At 48.6% G+C, this 22,942-nt stretch overlaps 1 protein-coding gene across 2 annotated transcripts in view; it reads left to right on the top strand.

The window, feature by feature from the left end:
* Positions 1-22,942, top strand: part of Tmem72 (transmembrane protein 72) — a 39,540-nt gene that overhangs the window by 10,536 nt on the left and 6,062 nt on the right. Inside the window, exon 2 of one of the 2 annotated variants that reach the window (XM_004658058.2) lies at positions 20,052-20,118. In XM_004658058.2, coding sequence (XP_004658115.2) covers positions 20,052-20,118 — 67 coding nt within the window. Of the gene's footprint in view, positions 1-20,051; positions 20,123-22,942 lie in introns of both variants that reach the window. The other variant, XM_045137549.1, reaches the window with a different exon arrangement.

Raw genomic sequence — 22,942 nt, 5'->3', positions numbered from 1 at the left:
GGCAGAAGTAGGTGGATCATCGTGAGCTTCAGGCCTCCCTGAGGCTACATAGTGAATTCCAGGTCAGCCTGGGCTAGAGTGAGAACCTACCTTGAAAAACAAAAATAAATAACTAAATAAAATAAATTTAAATTTAAAAAGGCCATTCTGCCATTCCATCAAGCCAGGATGATGGGGAATGTGGTGAGACCAGTGTATTTGATGAGCATGAATCCGCTGACACACTTCTTTGGCTATCAAATGAGTTCCTTGGTCATGAGCAATGCTGTGTGGAATACAAAGGCAGCGGATAAAGTATCCTGTACGTCCATGGATTGTAGTTCTGGCAGAAGCATGATGTGCAGGAAAAGCAAGCCCATGCCCAGCGTAAGTGTACACTCTGGTAAGGATGAAATACAAAATATTGGCTTCTTGTGATGGAAGTAGTCCAACACAGTCAACCTGCTGGCAGCTCAGAGTCTGGTTATCCCAGTGAACGGTGCAGAATGGGGAGGGCTGAAGGTGGGTCTCTGCTGGAGACGAATTTGGCCCTCAGCAGCAGCTGCAGCCAGGTCAGCCCTGCTGAGTGGAAGTCCATGTTGTCCAGTGCGTGCATCATCTCCGCCTATTCCACCACGGCCACTTCGTTCAATGGGAAGGATGGCTAAGGGAAGAGGTTGACTGCTATCCATATTACCCGTCTTCTTATCTACTTGATTATTAAAGTCAGCCTCTGCTGAGGTCACCCTTGGATGAGCATTTACATGGGACACAAGTATCTTTACATCCTCTGCCCATTTGGAGAGTTCTATCCAAGTATCCCTGCTCCAAATGCTCTTCTCGTCAATCGTCCAGTTTTGCACTTTCCAAGTCCTGGACCATCCGGTCAAACCACTGGCTACATCCCATGAACCAGGGCACAACTGCATGTCTGGCCTGTTTTCCTACTTAAGAAAAGCACAGAATCACGTGCATTGCTTGAAGTTCTGCCCATCGTGAAGATTCCCCTTTGCCCTTCAGCATTGTGTGAGAAAGGGGCTATAATGATGTGGCTGCCCACTTCTCGGTGCCATCTGAGCACCAGGCCTTCCCCAATCAGTCAATCATAGGGTACACATGAGGCCATAGGTAGAGGCTTGAGGACTATATTAGTCAGCTTCTCATTGTTGGGACAAAATACCCAATAAAAATTAGTTTCAGGGAGTGTTTGTTTTACCTTATTTACAGTTCCAGGCATTTGGGAATTCCTTCATGTCACCTGCATACACCTTTGAGACCTGCTCAGGCTCAATCAAATATGTACCACTTCCATTTGATAATGGACTGCTGCTGTGCAGTCCAACTTCATGGTTTGATGGATCAGATAACACCAAGTGCGTGATGGGCAGCTTAGGTCCCACGCTTAGGTCAAATCTTCGGTCTCCACTAAGGTCCTACAGCAGGCCAGGAGATGTGTCTCAAAAGGAGAATAGATGTCTATAGGTGACAATTGGGCCTAGCTCCAAAACCCTGTGGGACTCTTCTGTGGTTCACCTATGGGGGTCTGCTAAAGGCATTTCCATCTGCCCCTGAGCCCTCAGACACTATCAGGTCTGTTGGGCCATATATTATGGAACTTCCCCTGGATCTGTAAGCTTCAATAAATCCCTTCCTCCATAACTGTGCTTGGTCTAGAAGTTTATCTCAGTGGACCCGAATCTGTCTGCTACATGGCCCAAGCAACAGAGCAGCCTGATCTGGATCCCACCCAACACTTCCAGCTTTCTGAATCCATTGATATATGGGCCAGAGTCATGCACCCAAGTGAGGAATGGGCTGCCTCCAAAATCCAAAATGGCCCACCGGGTATGGTGCTTCTTTCCCAGGGGTAGGAGGAGCCAGGAGCGAGAACTTATCCTTCTCCTTAGAAGGAATATCTCTGCATGCCCCAAACTACGGCACTCTAAGAATTTCACTAGATAGAAGGCTCTCAAATGTTGGTTGTATTAATTTCCCATCCCCTGACACGTATGCTATGCCACTAGCTCCAGGGTGGTTACCACCTCCTGCTCCCTTGGCTGGTCTAATGAGTATAACATCTTCAGTAGACTTGACTGACATGATACCTTGCGGGAGGGACAGGTGATCAAGATCTGGGCTAACTGGATTATGACGCAGGGCTACAGAGTTCATACAACCTTAAGGTAAAACAGTAAGGGTATAGCGCTGGCCTTGCCAGCTGAAAGCAAATAGCTTCTGGTGGCCCTTATGGATGGGAATGCAGAAGAAAGCATTCGCAAGATCAATATCAGAAAGTGAATTAGCCAGCCCAATTAAGATAACCACATCTGGTACACCAGCTGCAACTGGAGTCACTACTTGATTAAGCTTTTGTTGATCTCCTCTAATGACCGTCTGCCTTCTGAACAGGCAAGAAAAGAGAGTTAAAGAGAGATGTGGTGGGAACTGCCAACCTCGCATTTCTCAAATCCTTTGTGGTGGCACTAATCTCCGTAATCTCTCCAGGGATGTGATATTGGTTTTGGTTAGCTCTTTTCTCTGACAGAGGTAGCTCTAATGGCTTCCATTTGGCCTTTCCAGCCATAATAGTCCTCAATAAACAGATCAGGGAACCAATGTGGGGATTCAGCCAACTTCTAAGTATATCTACTCCAAATGATGCATTCTGGAACTGGGGAAATGACCACAGGATGCACTTTGAGGACCCTGTAACCCCCCATAAGGCAGGCTAAAACTCAACTGATCACCTCACTTCCCTAAGCCCCAGTTGTAACTTTAAGACCACATTGCAATTTGGGGTTTCCTGAAATCAATATCAATCCAGTATCTAGTAGATCCTGAAAGGTCTGACTATGTCCTTTTCCCCAATATACAGTTACCCTAGTAAAAGTATGTCAGTCTCTTTGGTGAAAGATGGAAGAAAGATTGATATTAAAACTTTTCAGAGCCTAGCGTGGTGGCACATGCCTTTAATCCCAGCACTCAGGAGGCAGAGGTAGGAGGATTGCTGTGAGTTCGAGGCCACCCTGAGACTCCATAGTGAATTCCAGGTCAGCCTGGGCTAGAGTGAGATCCTACCTCAAAAAAAAAAAAAACAACTTTTCAGAACTGTAGCAATGTCCTTCCTCAAGGTAACCTGGCTACCCCTTTAGTCGAAGGGTTCCAGATCTATTAAATGGCTCAAGTCTGGAAATTGGTTAATGGCCTGTGGCTTTTTTTTTTTTAATTTTTTATTTATTTATTTGAGAGCAACAGACACAGAGAGAAAGACAGATAGAGGGAGAGAGAGAGAATAGGCGCGCCAGGGCCTCCAGCCTCTGCAAACGAACTCCAGACGCGTGCGCCCCCTTGTGCATCTGGCTAACGTGGGACCTGGGGAACCGAGCCTCGAACCGGGGTCCTTAGGCTTCACAGGCAAGCGCTTAACCACTAAGCCATCTCTCCAGCCCATGGCCTGTGGCTTTTTATTGCTATGGTCAGAATAGCCTTTTGTTCTTTTGCTCTGGAACTTCTCTACTTGTACAAATCAAGCAAGAGCTTACTAGTCTTCCTCTATGTGACTTCTAAGAACACCATGATTAATCAGCCAGTACCAAAGGTCTACGTGAGTCATGCTATTAGGAACATTGCTTTGCCTGTGCCATCCATTATTGTACATACATTCACCTTGTCTTTGGTGACTCAGCACTGCCACTTGAACCTTCTTACTATAGGATCCAGTTAGACCCACTGCGCATGAATCCTCTATTTCAACAACCATGGTTCCTTCTATGTGGTCTGAATTACAGAGAAAAGCAATGACTGGGCTCTTCAAATATGCTGGCGCTCCCCTCACAAATCTGTTCCTTATGATATTAGTGAAGGGCATTCATTCTAGACCCTCCCATTGTAGGGGATTAGGTTTTACATGGCAAATCCACCCCAGCATTCCAATTTCACTGAGCCTTTTAATCCCTTCATAAATATTAAGACAAAGGATATCAGGCAGTTCCAGCCCACTCACAGTAGGTCATCTTTTGACCCACACATCAACCTACCCAATCTTTTTGAACTGTGTAGGCTGTGTTATTAAACCTAAAATCTCTGTTTAATGGGACTGTATCAATAAATTCATCCCGGTCTTGTTTTACGTTCCTTCTCCCATAAACACCATTAAGATCCATCCCACACATATTTCCTAGACTTCTGCCGGCATGAGTTAGAAAACTCATTAAGTTATTTAGGGATCCTCAGGGGTCACACTTTGTACCTGACTTCTAGGAAACTGTTTCGCCTTTAATCTGGTTATCGGCCTAGAGGTAAAGATGGGTGAGCCCTGAAGGGCATCAGCATTTTTTTCCTGGCACCTCCTTCAGGGACAGACATTGCTGGTTCTACGGAGAACAGGATCAAGTCACTCAGGCAAGGGCAGAGAGAGAAATGCTGAAGAGTGTGGGATGGGAATATATCTGCTGCTCAGGATAGGGAAGCTACTTTTTCAGGCAAAATAAACCCACAAGACTCTAATAGTTCAATGCCCTCAGCTTTCCCAGGGTCCTTCCACACATCTTCATCACAAGGTTTAGGATCCTACTTTTTTCCATTCAGTGCCCTTAATTTAAACACTGACACCCTTCAAGGCATGGTAAGTCAACCAATTGTAAGATGAGGGCTTGGGTTTCATTTTTCTCAACTCGAGTCCCATGGCTTGCTGGTGAGAAATGTCTCTTCCAGAGCACACTTGGAAAACTTTTAATCATTTATGTGTACCTGGAGCCAAGAAATTTCATCTCTGACCTTATTCTTTTCTCATTACTTTAGATAGGGATGCTACCAGCAAACCAGTTAGCATCATTATATGTCGTTGCCAAAACTATTCAAATGTTTTGTTTACAGAGTCCCTGAATTCCTTGCTCCTCACAAGGGGTGAATTGGGACCATCAAACGCATCTGTCTCACATAGTTATTTAAATGGTTCACACCATCTGTTATCATTGCTCTTCTTGATACCTAGGAGGTCTTCAGTCGGGTGATAGTGGAAGAGCCAGATAACACCAACCTCCCACAGAGAAATCCATCCCTACTATCCTTTTCTCTAGAATGACTCCTTGACATCACAGTCTATTATTAGTCAGGGTTCTCTAGTGGAACCGAACAATAGAGTGCACATATGCTATAAAGGAGATTTATTAGATGATTGGCTTACACAACACGAGCTCAGCAGTCCAACAAAGGCTGCCTGTAGGCTGGAGAGGCTAAGAATCTGGCAACCACGCAGTTCACAAGGATGGGTGCTCCAAGCAGCCTCAATTGGGCTGAAGGCATGGGGGATTCCTGGAGAGCCTCTCATCGTCAGTCCACACTGGCAGGTTGATGCCAACCTGCATCACCATGTCTATGAAGGAGAGAAGCAACAGGGAAAATGTATTCACCATCAAGGAGCAAGGGCAGCCTGGCAAGAGATGCCACCTTTTCCCATCTGGAGGAGAAAGTCTTCCACTCTCAGTTACTCCTTCCTAGAAATGCCCTCACAGACCTACCCAAAAGCCCAAAACCCCTTACTTGATTCCTGTTCTGACAAGTTGATAATAGAAATTAACAACAACATCTCCCACTTTTTTTCATGGTACAAAAACTGTCAGCAAGCTAGTAACCGAAGGAAGCTCCTTCGACCTAAAAAGAGCATCTACAGAAATAGGTAAAAGACCAGATACTTTGCTCCTATGGTTTGACCAAGCCAAGGATGCCCGCACTCACTACTTCTAGCCAGAACTATATTGTAGCTGCTTACAAGAATGCAATAAAGAGAAACAAAATGTGTGGATTGACAAAGAATAAAGAAAAACATTTTTAAAGGCAATTTCTTAATGTAGAGTCCAGGTAGGCCTTGAACTTGTGATGCTGTAGCCTCAGCATCTCAATTCCTGGAATTTGAGATGTGTATCACCATGCACAGATAAGAAAAACTTCCCTCACAGACCACATGATTATCTGCAAAATATCTGCTGAAATCTCCCCCCCCCCAAAAAAAATTACCAGAAGTAACACAAAGTTTAGCAAGGTTTCAGAAACAATTTTAGTACAGTTTATGATCACATCATAAATACAAAAGAGTGGTCCCAGTCCTCCAAACCTGACAAAAGATATCTTCTTAAAACCCTGTACACTGGAAACTAGAACTCACTCTGAGAAATAATAAAGGAGATCTGAGTAAGGAGAAGGCTTATCTACCAGCAGACAGCATTGCTAAGTTACAAGTCTTCCCCCAGATCACTCGAAGGTCTCAGCACAATCCCAAACAAAGTCCCAGGGCTCTTGTGACTGAGAAACTTTAATAGAAATGGAAAAGTTCAAGCCGAGCGTCGTGATGGTGCAAAACCCGCCATGGTGGTGCACACGCCTGTAATCCCAGCACTTGGGAGGCAGAGGTAGGAGGATAGCCGTGAGTTTGAGGCCACCCTGAGACTACATAGTGAGTTCCAGGTCAGCCTGGACTAGAGTGAGACCCTACCTCGCAAAACAAAAAAAAAAGGAAAAGTTCTGCTAAAACTAGTCAGATAGACAGCATACCAGTATCTGACTTGTAGTCTTATTGTAAAGCTGCAGAAATCACGATAGTCAGTATTAATAAAAGGAAGAGACAGCCAGTGTTAGAGTCTCAGAGCTCCCTACCTGTCCTCACCCTAACCAGCGGGCCGAAACTCAACAGGGGATCTAGCCATCCTGGCTCCCTCCCTGAGCACTAGTCCACCCCTTCACGGCCTCTCCCCTCTGCTGGACAAGCTGCCACGCCCTAAGGGAATGGGCATGAAGAGCCCAGGTGGCATTCTCTCTCATGGTCCTGAAATAATGTGCATATTTCTCTGTCTCCGAGTGCATCTCTGTGTCTGTATCTCTCTCTGCCTCTGCCTCAGCTCCCATCTGCTTTCCTTTTCCTATGCCTACCTTTCTCTCTCATTTCTCCCTCTTTCTCCCACCCTCTCCCCAGTTCCACACTCACCCCTGGCTCCCCTTCCTCTGCTGAACTACCTTACACTGTTGATTCTGGGCTGGCGGCACTACCCTCCGCCTTCAATTTTCTAGGCTGCTTGCCTTTCCCCCCACCTCAAACTTCCACTCTGAGCTGTAATAAATTCCCTCTTCCCAAAAGTGTGGTTCCACTCCTCTAATTTTTGATCCCTAACAAACAGATCAACAGAACAGAGTCTGGAAATAGACCAACCGACGTATACCAACAACTGGGTTTTCACAAAAGGACAAAGGCAACATAGTGTAGAAAGGGTATTTCTTAGGACTGGAGAGATGGCTTACTGGTTAAGGTACCTGCCTGCAAAGACTAAGGATCCAGGTTCAATTCCCCAGTACCCACATAAGTCAGATGCACAAGGTGGTGCATGCATCTAGAGTTCGTTTGCAGTGGCTGAAGACCCTGGCATGCCCATTCTCTCCCATCCCCTCTCGCTCTCAAATAAATAAAAATTTTAAAAAATTTAAAGAAAGGAAAGGTACTTCTTTAACAAATGATACTTAGAAACTAGATATCCATTTAGTACAAAAGTTATCATTATACTTCATACAAAATAAAAATATTCAAAATGAACCAGAAACCTAAAATGTTAAGTTCTAACACTATGGGACTTATAGACAATAGAATAAAATCTCAGTGATGGGTTAGTCTGAGATTTCTTAGGTACAAAACCACAAATGCAGTTCATAAAAGGTCTGATAAGTTGAACGCCTTCAAAACACAAGGCGAGAAGAATGAGAGATAAAGCCAACAAAGAAGGCATAAGGTGCTGAATACTAACATGAGAAGGTGCTCTGTGTCACTGGTCACTAAGGAAACTCAAGTCAAGGTAGCAAGAGTCCATTACATATGTATTACAGAGACTGGAATTTAAAAGGCTGACCATAGCGGATATTCAAGTATTGGTGTGGTGGTGTATTTTGCTTATCAACTTGATAGGACCTAGAATCCGTGAGGAAATGAACCTCTGGGCATGCCCGTGAGGGATTATCTTGATTAGACAATTGAAGTGAGAAGACCCACCCTAGCTGAGGGCAGTGCCAGTCCACGGACTGGAGTCCTGGACTGCGTGAAAGAGAGCTGGCTGAGCACCGGCATTCATCATATCTGCGTCAGGCCCCTGCCACCGTGTCTTCCTGTCTTGATGGCCTGTAACCTTGAAGTGCAAGCTGAAACAAACCCCTCCTTCCCTAAGTTGCTTTCCTCGGGGGTATTTGGTCACAGCAATGAGGAGGTAACTAAAGACAATGGGCAAAGTTATGAAACTCTCATATGCTACCTGTGGAGTGCAAGACGGTACCCTCACTTTGATAATAGTTAGACACCCCTCCATATGAGCTAGCTATTCCACTCTCAAGTAAAGACCCAAGAGTAGAAAGCGTATGGCTGTGTAAATACTGCCTAGGAATGCTCGTAGCACTTGCTTTGTGATAGCCAACACCTCGGCACAACCCAAACGCCCATTGGGGTGTGAGCTCAGTACAAATGGGGATACACACACGCCAGTCAGCCAGACCAGCCAGCAGTAGAACGGCATGGACTGTGGATACATTCTACAGCAGGGGTGAATCTGGAACTAACTGTGCTGGATGAAAGTAGATGGCCAAAAGTGAGTGCGTGCTATTTGATTCTATTAACATAAGCCTCTAGAAATCATAAGCGAATCTCTAGTGCCAGAAGCCAATGGCTGGTTGCTTGGGGATGCACAGAATGAGCCGAGCAGAGAGAATGGGTTTACAATGACATGATGCACAGGAACTTCCAGAGTGATGAGGATGCCCCATTCTCTGGGTTGTGGTGACGGTTTCATGAGCGAAGACACGCGTCCATGTTTGTTCAAATGAACCCTAGCCACATGCAGCTTGTTGGGAGTCACGTAAAGTGGATGCTACCCACGCCAAAATGATGCTGCCGAACAACGGCAAAACCCCACTGGTGCACATCACTAAGCCTGCGTTGTTCACACATCTGGGCAAGGAGGCCAGGTCACTGTGTTTATATGGGCTGGCTCTGCTTCCACATCTGGAGGCCAGGCAGCTGTTGGCTTATCTACACTAGCCTTGGCTGGGATGTTGAGGGGATCTCTGTCCTATATGTCTCTTTTGTTCCAATCGAGAGGGATTGGTGGCAGCAGAGACGCAAGAGACCAGGCTCAGTTCTCAAGCCCTCTTTGTGTCTGTGCTTGTATCATGTCTGAAAAATCTCACCGCCCCGAGTAAGTCACATTACGGAGCCAGAGTCAGGGGATGAGAAATAGAGTCTTTCCCAGTCAGAAATCTACCTTGATATCCTTGACCTCGCAGTGCCTGGCACTATCTTCATAAGACCTCATAATAGAAGAAGATGGTGACATCAAAATAAAGGAGAGATGAGTGGAGAGAAGGAGGGGTATGGTGGAGTATAGATTTGTGAAGAGGAAGGTGGGGGAGGGAGGGAATTATCATGGCTTATTGTCTGTAAGTATGGAAAGTGTCAATAAAAGGTAAAAGAAAGAAATAGACTCTTCCCTAGTGTAATGGTCCGCAACGTCATAGAACTTTCTAAGGTTCTAAGAGGGGAGAAGGGCCAGGAGCATAATTTTTATCTTCCATAGGGACTTCCACAGGATAGAAACAAACAGACCCCTGGCTGGTTTCCTTTAGTCTATGGCGTATGTTTAAAGAGTCTAGTGAGGGGCTTGGGGTGCAGCTCAGTGGTGAAGTGTTTGCCTCGGATATGCACAAGCCCTTGATTTGCTGGCACAGAAGAAAGGGAAAGGAAACAGGCAAGGAACTGGCCTGGAACGGGTGAACTCATTTGCCATCTGGAGATACTCCCTAAGCCAGGTTGTAAGAGAATCGGGCAACGAATGCCAAACTGTACTCTGAAACGTTCCCCAGCTAAGTGTCCAGAAGTTTCTACCGCCCATCCAGACATTTCCTCCTGTTATCTCTGAGCTCATATGTGTCTGCCAGATGAACGGAGATGCACTGGAGAGCCTCCCTGCCTTCCTCACGCTCTTCCAGCACTCCCGAGTTCACAAACCTGAAGCTCCTACCTTGCTGCCTCGGGGAATCCATAGCAGCAATGGGCCTACATTTCTGCATGCTTAGAAATGGTGCAAACCCACCTTTCTACTTTACAACCAGCTGCGACCACAGCCATTGTGGTCAACCCAAGCCATCCCCGGCCACAGTCATGGCCTCCGTGAATCTTGCCTGAGACGTCTTGGAAGTCCTGCAACTGTTTGGAGCTACGCCATTCTTGAGAATGAAGAAAAGCATTGACTCTACGTGTTGGGTTACACGCTGCCTCGGCAAGGGGGTGCGAAATTCTCCGTGGCTCCTGAGACTTGACAGGGCCAGCATTGCTGCCTGGTGTGAAACCTCGGGTAGTGTGGCGTTTTAGTGAGCTCTGTGAAACACACGTTGTTGTCCAAGGGCACTGCCCCGAATGAAGGACAGATGTCACAACCCACCAGGGTGATGGAGCGAGGGCACAGCCCCCAGAGCTGAGCATAAGGTAATCCCTTAGGCAAAAGCAGCACCAGCCCAGGGTCGCCACTCAGCAGCTCAGACAGACCCAAACTAGGAACGTGCTGGTCTGAGCCCCTCTGAATCCCTAGCAGAGTGACAGAGGGTCTTGCATAAGACATGCTTAAGTGCATGAGACTTTGGACCACTTACAGCCCAACCAGGCCCTGTGAAGAAAATCAATGAGCAAGGTCAGTGAGTCGAGAAGAGCTCTTTGGCTATGGTGAGGATGTGTGTTAATGGAAGCAGAGGATGAAAATAAACTCTTTCCTTCCCCTTGAGAGGGCTGATGGGAACAGCCTGTCTCTCATAATAGTTCTATTAGCCATTGTCTGCCTGCACATAGCACTCCATCAGTTACCAAAACTGAATGCCCGTCGCCACTGTGACACATGCTGTTTTCTTTTTCCAGAACAGGGAGGAGACTGGGAGAGTCAGTACTTAACCAAATGACAGGACTCAACCTTCTGATTTATTCCCGCAGCACAGACCCGCCCTCTGGCTTTCCTTACTTCCTTTGTAACTCACCACACTGTGGGCTCCGTCTTTGGGAAACCCACAGGCAACTGCCTCGCCCAGTGCTGCACCGGAGACCCAAGACCCGTGGCGTAGGAACTCTGACCCTCCAAAGCCTTGGGAAGGCAACTGAGAAGCGAGACTTTACCTCTTGGAGAAACAAGTATTTGATCTGAACTTGGCCCCAGCACAAAGAGAAGGGATTAAATCTGGAGGAAAGTGGACAAGTTGCGCCAATCCAGGCAGGTCCATGAATGGTTCTATCTAGATGTAAGATTTCTTCCTGATGGGCTGGAGAGATGGCTTAGTGGCTAAGGCGCTTGCCTGCAAAGCCAAAGGACCCAGGTTTGATTCCCCACGACTCATGTAAGCCAGATGCACAAAGGTGGTACATACATCTGGAGTTTGCCATGGTTGAAAGCCCTGGCATGCCCATTCTAACTCGCTCTCTCTCTCTCTCTCTCTCTCTCTCTCTCTCTTGATATATATATATACACATACACACACACACACACACACATGTATATATATACATGTATATATATGCATATATATATGGAGAGAGACGTATATATGTATATATATATATATATATCTTTCTCTCAAATAAATGAATATTTTTTTAAATGAAAAATACTTTTAAAAACATGAAAAATAAATAAATAAAAAGATGTCTTCTCTGAGACAGAGAAATGAGGCATTCAGAGCTAGAGCGGAGGGAGCAGGATGCTTCTGTTGGGCTGGGTCCTGGGAAACCAGGATTCTGAGGCAAGAAGGAAGAATGCAGCAGTCCCTCCCCACAGTGTAAAATCGCACAGTATAGTCCATCCCCAGCTCTCTACCTGAAGCAGGCGAGATAGGTCAGTGCGGGTCAACACAGTTTTGGAGGGCTATCCATTCTCCTCCAGAACGGCTGTCACGAGGCTCTGACTTTGAGAACAGTATGACATCTTTTCTTTCATTTGTTTCCACTGTCTGAGGGCAGAGCTCAGGGCCACACTGAGGCTCATGTGCTCAAGTGAGCTGCCACTTCCCCCACCACCACCCCATACTAGCATTCTGTGCGGGCACAGATCCAGAGGGAACAGCCAGGCTTCGCCAAATCCCCACCACCACCCCGTTCTGGGCCACCTCCTTTTGTAGTTGCCATGGACAAAAGTTTCCACTCTCCAGGCCACAAAAAAAGGCCACAGGGCCCCTGCAACAGCCAAGGGAGTAAAAACCTCCTTAACTTGACAATATGCATCCTTTTGAATTTATAGTGAACACTTTCTCTTTTGTAAATATTTTATTTTTATTTATTTACTCGAGAGAAAGAGGTAGGGGTGGTGGGAAAGAGAATGGGCACACCAGGGCCTCCAGCCACTGCAGACAAACTCCAGATGCATGTGCCACCTTGTACATCTGGCTTATGTGGTTCCTGGGCAATCGAACCAAGGTCCTTTGGCTTTGCAGGCAAGTGCCTTGACTACTAAGCCATCTCTCCAGCCTCGTGAATGCTTTCTTAATTACAGAATGAGAACTACCCTGGTTATAGAATGAGCACTTCCTTTATTCTAGGTGGAGCACGAAGTTACTTTTAGGACGGCTATCTGGTGTTCTGGTCCTCACCCTGGTCCTGGCTCTATGGATGCTGTAATGTCTCCATCTTTTATGACAGCCCCACCTACATCAGGAAACGTGGCACAGACCTGAGCCCACTTCCATAAACCAAGGAAGGACTTGCTATCCTCAACGTGGGTTGGCATGAGGCCTCTGAGAGAACAGTGGTCCAGCCAGCACATGGCACAAATGTTCAGAAGTCAGGATAGCTGGCTTCTTCTGACGTAACACTCCTCCGGAGTTGGAGAGCACACTTTATGTTCACTTAGTGGCTCTCAACATGTCAACTCTAGAGACGAGTTCCCTAGGGAAATACTTAGAAAATCCCCAGCCCTTAGCAAAACCATTTTGGGTCCTGTATCCATGTCGTGTGGAACTCTGATGCCTTCTAAGATAGCTTGTCCCTGGCAAAGTCCAATGAGCATTCCAGGCTGGGGTTTAAATAGTCAGGTCCAGTGTTGCTGTCTGGGCTGAGGGCTGTATTTGGTTCACAAAAATCACAAAATTCTCCTCCAGTAGGGAATCTCACTTTCAACTTCTCACCCTCCTCCACTGGATATATTTGTTAAATGCAAAGGAACCTGCTTCAGGTTAGGCTGAGCCTTATGGAACCTCTGTTAAGTCCTAAGATGGATGTACAGCTACAGATAGGATTCTATGGCCCGGAGGAAATCCTCAGAAACTTCTGCCTGCCTTCAAAGCTTGTACCTTTAGGATATGCAGGCACTGGGCATGGGTAGAGGCCACAGGACCTAGGAGCATGTGCATTCTCCTCTGACAATCAAGTCTTAGATCCAGTGTGAGAAGCCAGAGGCCAAGGAGACCCTGGGCCAATGATCATTCCAGAAAGGATTAGAATTCAGCGAAGCTCAGATGCAGGGACTTTTGTGCCAAAAAAAAAAAAATCTCAGGTAGTTCAACCACAGAATAAGCTGCTTTTTCATATAGCATAACAAAACCACTCCAAAAGTTCAGCCATTCTGTTACGCACAAAATGTTGTGACTCAGGAATTCAAGCGAGGCACAGTGGAGGTGGCTTACTTCTGCTCCATGACTGGAGGGCACAGGTGGGGTAGATGAAGGTGAGCTATCTGAGGCTCACCTGGGGCTTCTCTTCTGACTGTTGGCTGGGTTCACCAATTCTCACCTAGGCCAGGTCTGCCCAAGTAAGCTTGTCTATCTGTCTTGTGATGGCTGGGAAGGCTGAGTCACCTGGGGCTGGCTGTGACTCTTCCTCTCTCTTTCACACGGCTAATATGTCGATCACTTTCTCGTGGATGGGATAAAACACCCAACCAGAATCATCTTATGGGAAGAAAACTGTTTAATTTGGCTTCTAGTTAGAGAAGGTAGGATCTGTCAGGGGAGGGGAAGCATGGCAGGATCAGGAAGCCAGTGTCACATCATCATAGCAGCAGAGAGGAAGTAGAGAGAGAGACAGAGAGAGAGGCTGAATGATCAGCTAGCTTTCTTCTTTTTGTACAATCTAGGAGAGCAGTTCATGGAATGGTGCCACCCACAATTAGGGCTGGTTCTCCTGCCTCACTATCTAATTTAGAAAAATAAAATAAAATAAATCCCTCACAGACATTCCCAGAGAACTGTGTCCATGTTAATTGTAAGTATTGTCACGCTGCTAACCAAAGATGAACAACACAGCTAGCCAGGGCTTCTTCACAATGTGGCAGTCTCGAGAATCATACTGCGCACTAGATGGATTTTCCCCCAGAATAAGAGCCCTGGGTAGACACTGGGTACAGATTAGCCACAGAAGTCCCCAAGCTACACTCCTACATCATTCTACTGAACGAGAAAATGCCTGAAGTCATATTCAAGGAGGGACTACTCTCCGCAGGAAGTGTTCCAAAAGTTTTATGACAGTTTCAATCTACCACATCTGCTGCATGAGGGAGACCCCCAAATTGCATAGCTATCACCAGGGGTATTTCTCTCACTTATTCATCTGCAAGGAAGTGAGGCCAATTTCCTTTTTCTCCGTGGAGCCCAGAAATCACCTGAGGATGTCTGGGAATCAGAAGGAGTGTCATCTTCAAATGGTGAGACCATTTCCAGCTTGCTTCCCTTTGAGATGGTCATTGAGAAAACAGGGAAAATTGGGGGAGATAAGTGTTACGGACTAGAGTAGATTGTTACAGAATTGAGCTCTGTCCCTGGGGCACTCAGCTGTACCTGAACCAGGGGCATGGATTTCCCTCCCAACCATAGGGAGGGAGCAGGCTATGAGAGAAACACCCAAGGTGTGAGTCGAGGAAGCCTTTTCCAGGACAGCATTCATTGCTCTCTGCTTCCTCACTGTGGACTGAATGTGACCAGCTGCATCAAGCTCCTGCCGCCACGCCTTCCCCACCGCGATGGACTGTCACCTGAAGCTGTATGCTGAAATAAACCCTTCCTTCCTTACGTTGCTTCTGGTTAGAGTGTTTGGTCACAGCAATGAGAAAGAAACTGATACAGTAACCTCCTAGGCATTTCTCAAGCCAATCAAGTGGACAATCAAAATTTACCATCACAATCAACTTGTACCCAGGGCACTGGGATCCGTTTCTGATCTTGAGCTCCCTCTAGTGGTGGCGTCTGTCTCCCAGCCCTGGTGGAATGCACTCTTGTGCTTTTCTCAAAACTAGAGGAGGCAAAGTGAATGTGATCCCCTGGGGAGCTTTGCTTCCTGACAAGTCAGCAGTTGTGGAGATGCCCAGGAGGAGGTTCAGGCTGCAACACTCTGACACTCAGGAGAGTCCTGCCCAGGATTAAGGTCCATGCTGGGTTCCAGGATGCTGGCGAGTGGGCCATTTATACACTGACCCCACAGCATGGATGCCAGGAAGGTATGGAAGACTGTCCGTGTGCTGGGTTTGGAGGAAGTCACAGAGATCCACTGCCAATAACAGACCTTGTCTCTCCATATGACCCCCTCCTGTGCTCACAAAGGCCCCAGGGAAAGCACCCCAACTTTCACCCCCTCACCCCAGTTCCTCCCTGGACGTTGGCCAGTAACAGTAGTGCCCAGATCTTGGTTCCTGTCTGCCCTTTACTACCTCAAGCAAGGGCTTCCCTATCCCCACACCCCAAAATCATTTGGGGTTTTTCATAAACAGCAAAGGTGTCCACTCCCCACCCCCCAGGAGAGGTGCGGATTAAACAAAGATGCATGTATAGAGTCCTCTGTAGTTAATGGCACACGGTGGCACCTTGCTGGGAGGCAGCTGGGATGACATAGTCAGGAAGCTACCAAGCCCAGACACCTTCTAGCTGCCTGTGACAATTAGCATCTCTGCCTTGCACTGCCCAGGAAAAGCCCAACAGTCAACACTTCGTGACAGTAATGGCTACGCCCCTCTGCTTGGAAAGACTCCTCATGTGGGCTCTGGACAGAAGCAATGCTGCCCTCCACCCTTCAAAGGTCCTGCACCATTTATTCCAAACATAACTTGCCATAATGGGACTCCTTTGCTACAATGCCTGACCCATCTGTTTAAGCATCGATACTTCCCATCTGCCTTCCTAGTCCACTGTGGTTTAACCCCTTATAGAGTTATAAAGTGTTTCCTGATCATCACAAAGAATGGCCCCTCTCTCGCTTGTCTGACTTCTTCCAGAGCATCTGCTGAGCCCCTTGCCCAGGTTGGGTCACTCTCTTCCCAGCATTCTGCTTTTCTCTGTCCATGTCACATTTCTCCTGGAGACTGAACACTGTAGTAGTCAGCTTCAGGTCACTGAGATGAACTTCCAAAGCAGGCACAGTTATGGAGGAAAGGGGGTTTATTGGAGATAGGAGGGAAGTTCCATAATGGCAGAAAAAAACTGGCCTGCGTTCACAGGTCCAAGTTAAGAGAAAGAAAAAGCCACAAGCCAAAACCCCAAACCCACATGATCAGCACACTTAGGAATTCCAAGAAAAGCTCAGGTATTTAGCATTTCTTTACCATGGAATTCCAAATCTAACCTCCACAGCTTAGGGCTGGAACTTAGGATCCACCCAGTGATACCTCCTCCAGCCAGGTGGCTACAGATCTCAATTACCAACTTTAATAAAGTCCTGGTTATATCGGAGGCTATCTATTTAAGCTACCACAAATACCCAAGGGTGAGCCAACGCCTAACTATAGCCCTCCATTGGGATTGACCTCCTCGCCTCACAGAAATCCATACAAGACTAACCCCAACCCTGCCTAGGAGCAGCTGCCCAGGGGCTCCAAGGTATGGGTTCAGAAGTAGCCCATGGCTCAAGGCTCCGACAGACAGACAGTGAAGAGGACAGAAGGAAAGACTTCTTGCTGGCTCATGTTGTCTCTACCTGGGCATGGTCTGCCTCCAACATGAACCCCAGGATGTGAAGATTAACAGAAAGTGGGTGACCTCTGGACCCAGGTGTCAAAGAGCCTTCCAGTTTCCTAGGAGAATCCCTTTGCACCCCATTCATCTTCACTGGGCCTAAGGACCCAGATGCCTGTCTTCCTGATGCTTTCTTCCTCCACCAGCCGAAGGGCCCAGCTTGGCTGTGAGGGAGACAGAGCTCTGGGGATAACCACTCACCCCCTGGCTGTGAAGTGGGCTGGCTGGAGGCTGCGGAACTGGCAAGACAAAGCTTGAGGGGAAAGAGACTCCTCACTTGCATTAGCCACCTCACGTGAGGCCACAAACATGAGTCCCAGATAATTTTTTTCTCCCATCTTAGGAATAACTGGGTGTTGCAGTCAGGTTCCTATTGCTGGTAGAAGTCACCCAACCAAGAGCAGCTTGTGGGAAAACGAGGTTTATTTTGGCTTACAGGCTCGACGGGAAGCTCCACGATGGCAGGAGGAAACAATGGCATGAGCAGAGGGTGGACATCACCCCCTGGCCCACATAATAGTATACCGTAGCAACAGGAGAGAGTGCCATACACTGGCAAGGGGACACTGGCTATAACACCCATAAGCCCGCCCCCAACAATAAACACCCTCCAGGAAGCATTAATTCCCAAATCTCCAACAGCTGGGAACCTAGCATTCAGAACAACTAATGTTATGAGAACACCTGAATCAAACCACCACAGTATAATTTATTCTGCTCATCCTAAGAGATGAGAAACCCTATGCACATGGCTGAAGTATGCATCACAGGTTACCAAGATAGTTAGCACGCAGTACTGGGATTCAAACCCACAGCTCATTTCTCTTTTTATTTATCCTCTGACATCTAGAAACCAGACTGTCTCAACAGTGTTCCTTCAGTGCCTCTCTGGAGACCTTCTGTCAGTCTAAAGTGAACAAAAGGCACCAATTAGCTCTCCACGTGCCAAGCTGGACAAATCAGGGGCAGAGCTCCTGCCATCTGCTGGTTGTGTGGCACACGCCACCATGGGAACAGAGCCCTTGACTGTCTGGAGAAGCACTGAGCTGCATTCAAGGGCCATGAGCACAAAGCCCCTTCTAGCCTGTGCTGGGGAGACCCACTTGCTGGCAGGGCTGGTCCTTTATGCCAAGCACTAATGAGCGGCCCCACTGGTCATCTGCGCTATGCTTGGCATCGATTAGCTTCATGGATCCTCAGAAACATCGTGTGCAGGAGGTATCATGGGAAAACTAAGTCTCGGAGAGATTGGGGGGTTCGGCTATTAACTGAAACACAAGGTATGACCTAGTTGGTTGGTTTGCTAGCTGGTTTTTTGCTCACGCTTGGTGCCCGAGCTTCCTCTAATAGAAAATGAAGTCACCATAGCGCCTTCACATTCGAGTGTCGGGATGATTAAAAAGGTAAAAATCCCAAGGGCTGAGAACGCAGGAGGGTTGAGAAGGATCTGTAGTGAACACTACATAGCCGTGTTCCTGCACAGCACACACATACTCACGTGCACTTACACACGCTTGCACATTCACATGCACTTACATATACAAACTCACATCCATGCATGCGGATATAGATCCCAGTAGGTAGACAGCGGGGAAACTGCCCATCCCCTGCAGCCATCAGGTATGTGTCCTTGGGTAACTATAGAACATTGTGGAGCCCCACCTTCCCATTTATAAAATGAGAATAGATGACCCATGTCGGGAGCTGCTGGAAAGATCTAGGAGTGTGACAGTGTGGGTGAGCCCCGACGTGCTGTTCAGTTAGGTTGACTCTGGGGAGAACTGTGACTTCTCAGCCAGCAAGAGAGAGAGAGGGTCCTCTGCTTCTGCCACACAGGGACACGCTGGAACGGACTACTCCTCATCCGGGTCTCTCGGGAAACATCACCACCTCCCCACCCTGCCTGAATCCTGGGTCAAAGTGTCCCAAGCCCATTTCCCACACAATCCCCCTGAAAGTGAGGGTGGGTGACAGCGGCAGCCTCGACAAGGGGCTCCTTCCCATTTTTCAGGAAGTGGTGTCTCGGGAGGAGACAAAGGGCCCCTTTCAGTTTAGGACACCTGAGGACAGAGGCTCACACAGGGTTTCTCAGGGACGGGGACAAGGACAAGAGGAAGCAGCAGTGGGGCCCGGGGAGGTAGCACATAGGCAACAGGGGCGGAGGGCCACACAGAGGCGGTCACTGCCCCCCGCCACCTGCCTCCTACCGCCCACTGCCTTCCGCCCACCGCCTGCCACCTTTGTCTCTGACTGCCTGGGAAGGAGACAAGATGAAGCCACAGCCACAACCAGCAGAGTGTCCTCTGAACTCACCAAGAGGCTGGAGGGCACCAGGGACTATATTCAATCCAACAGGAAGGGGCTCAGCTGCAGCCCATGCGCTTTCCACAGGGTGTCCCCCTCAGCCCATCAGTGGCTGGACAGTGTCAGAGCCTTTCTGTCGGGGAGTCCAAGGACCCGGAGCCCATCAGTCTAGAAAGGCTGTCCCAGATACAGCCCACCACGGAAGAGTGAAAGGTCAAGTTTTGTAGCACAAACTCTAACTTAAAAAAGGTGGGGGGAACCTAGGCTGAGTGTTGCCTCCCAGGGGATCTGTCAGCCCTGGGTCCAAGGAGATGACCCCAGAGCCGGAGACACGGTTGTCAAGTCAATAACCGAGAAGGAGGAGGCCACAAGCAGCAAACCCAGAGGTCCAGGGGTGAGCAGTTCCCACCCACAGCCATTCACAGCAAGCCAAGACACACGGGCTAGGGCCAGGACGCCAAGCTCCTCACACAGTAGGACAGCTATGAGTCCATAGGGTGGTTGGCCTGCTAGTGGAGGCAGTCCCTCAGGCCCTTGGGGGTGGCTGCAGGACCCTCACAGGCAGAGGAGAATGCCCAACGAGGCTGTGTCTGGGGTTTCCAGGGTCTACCCAGAAGGCTTGCCATTCCCCTAAGCCTTTCCAGCCATAGCTTCCTGTGCCGTAGAAGAAGGGAACCCGTCAATCCCAGGAAGAAACCCATGCCGCAGCCAAGAAACATCAAGGGCAATTCTGTGTTATGGGACACCCAGGCCCACTCACCCCTCCTCTTCACCCACAGTGTTGATTGGAGTGGGCACTGAGACCTTCCTCCGAGGGAAGTTCAAAAGCCTGGCCTTCTACCTGCTGTGAGTATGTGCACCTCTACCCTCCTGGCTGCCTGCTCTGCCCCGGCTCCCCCATGCCCGTCTAACTCATAGTAACACAGAGCCATCCCTCCCCGTGCTAACACCATCCCAGAGCAGGAGTTTGGGGAAGGGGGTGTTCTGTTCTGTAATAAGTCCAGATTTGGAAAGGCCATCCCATGAATAGGCCAACTATCCCTTCCAATACACTCACCCGTGCATCGGCTCCCCAACCCACGCATCTCTCACCCATCCGCATATCTATCCACTCACCCACCCATCTACCTACCCATTCACTCACTAACCCGCTTTCCCATCTGCCAGTTCCTCATCTGTCTGTCCCTCACCTAATCACCCGTTCATCTATCTAGCCAGTCACCCCACACACACCCGCGCATCTAGCCGTCCATCTGTCCATCCAGTTTGGCCAAAAGGAGATGGCTGGGCAGAGTGAGGAGAGCTTGGGTCTCCTGAGGCTCTGACCCAACAACTCTTGGTCCCCCTCCCCATTCCTCTCAATGCTTGAGGACGTCTGCATGTTCCAGCCCCTGGATGCTAGAGGGCTGCTTTTCTGAGAGACAGCATGGTTGGCCAGACTGCCTGGGTCGTATCAGGCTGTGTTCTCTGCCCTCTCTCTACCCACGCTGACTTCTTCCTCACCTTGGGGACTGACCTGTGTCCCAAACAGTGCTCCACCTGCCTCAAGGCAGGCTCTCTGTTGCCTTCGGTAGCCATCCACGACCACCCAGCCACAACCCACCTTCACAATTCACGTCCACACTGCCCATAGGGAATTCTCACTCTCTCGCACTCCCTACACCACCTGACCTCCCTGCTGCTTCTCCCGTGGCACCAAAGGCCACTCTCACATCTCACTACCCCAGCCTTGGGGACACTGTCTCCCTGGGATCCTGCAGAAAGGCTGGGCCTTTCGTCTTGCCAAAGACTGACTCACCGGTATGCCCCATGGTTGATAATGCAGTTAACTTCTGCCCCAGACTTTACCTCTTTCCTGGGGCTCTGTCCCAGCTGGAGCAGACCTGATACCCATCCTGTCAGCCCAGGCTCAAGTCTCCCTGGCTCTCATCTTCACCAAATTTGTGCATTCCAGCCCCCACAGATCAGCAGCCACTGCCCATCCGACCCACTCTCCCTCCCACTTACCAGCACCGTGATTTTGCACATGGTCCCAGGACATTTTGTCTTAAGGCACCACACGGGAAGGCTGAACCAGTCATTTACTTGCCAAACCTCATTCCCCTGCAGCCCTGGATGTAGCAAAACGCTGTGTTGAGAGTTTGGTAAGCACACGCCTCGGTGTGCTTCCTACACAGCCTGGGGAACGGGTCAAACCTTCTGCCTGCTACTGATGAGCTGTGTGACCCTAAGTGAGGGGCTTCAGCTCTGTGCCTCAGTTTCCTCATGTGTAAACGAGCGTAGTGTTAGCCCTGGCCATGACAGTGTTGCAAGCGTCAAATAAGTCAGAATTTGTAAGGATTTTAGAACTGGGTGCCACACATTGCAATCATCATGTAAATGTCTTTATTATCGTTTTCAAACTGAGAGGTAAGAGTTAGCATAGGCTGGGAGACACAAGAAAGCAGGAGAAAGAAAAGGTTCAATGATACAGTTACAGGGAGGGAGACAAACCTAACCCATACGTAATGTTCGTTACATGTTACGCTCTAAAGGTTTTGTAGACATCAACTCGTCCAATGTGTTAATAATTTCACGGTTGCCGTGTTACAGTGGTTCTAAGTTTATAGGTGAAGCAATAATCACAGGAAGGCCCATATCCCTCACCTCCGTTCACACAGACATGCAGGCAGTCACAGGGTAACGCCTGGGCCACGCCCCCTCCCGCAGGAGACTTCAGCCCTGCACCATGACAGCATCTGCTGTCACTCACGTTCACTCTAATGTGTATGCACAGAGCACCCACCAATAATTCCTGCCAGGGCGGACCCAGGTTTCATGGGGGAATCGGGCAGGGAAGTCCCTTTGGAAGTGGTCTAACACGGAAGATCAAGACATCACCAAACAGACCACAGAGGGAAGGGGAGGTCTTCCAACAAGGGCTAGATTGTGCAAAGGCCCTGTCACATCTGACAGCTTTGTGCATACTCGGGGAAATGTAGAAGTTTGCAAGTCAATTTAAGCGGCATGTCAGTTCAACTCTGTGGCACCAGGAGACTCCCCAAAGGAAACTTTCAGTTCCTTTCCCAAAGGTTTCATGTATGAAATCGAGGGCTGTGGTGTAGCTAGAGATCTAAGATCATGCACGTGTTCCCAGGACATATTTACTTAAGGCATGTAGAATATGAGCATTCTGGATTGGGACTGGCACGTTCAGATTAGGAGGCCACCGAGCAGCCTTGTCCTGGCAATGAGTCTGGGTAACAGCACCTCAACTCAAGCCATGCTGGTGAGGCCAGAGAGAACGGGAGTCAACCTAAAGCTTTTAAAGGAATACATCCTTGTGCCTGTATGATGGAAAAGGAAAGAGAGGAATGGATCTTTGCTGGGTCTAACTTTAAGACTGGGCCAGCGGGTGTCAATGTCGGTGTCCAGCAGGAAGAGGGCACTCCCATGCCAGGGTCCACTCAAGGGGTCAGGTACAGGCCATCTCACCTGCTGGCTGTGACTTCTTTCTGGGCTCTCTGCCTCCTGGCTCTACCCTGTCCAGCACGGGCCTGCCATCTACGCAAAGCCTGTGGCTATTGTCTGGGAGAATAGGAATATGTCACAGACTCCTGTCAGTCACTGGAGATGTCCAAAAGGGCAGAAAGGTTGCAAACGGACAGCCTTGAGAAGCCCAAGAAGGACA

The sequence above is a fragment of the Jaculus jaculus genome, chromosome 18 (genome assembly GCF_020740685.1).
Source record: "Jaculus jaculus isolate mJacJac1 chromosome 18, mJacJac1.mat.Y.cur, whole genome shotgun sequence".
In the NCBI taxonomy this organism is placed as follows: Eukaryota; Metazoa; Chordata; class Mammalia; order Rodentia; family Dipodidae; genus Jaculus; species Jaculus jaculus.
The sequence above is the reverse complement of the archived record's forward strand: the minus strand, read 5'-3'. Positions and strand labels throughout refer to the sequence as shown.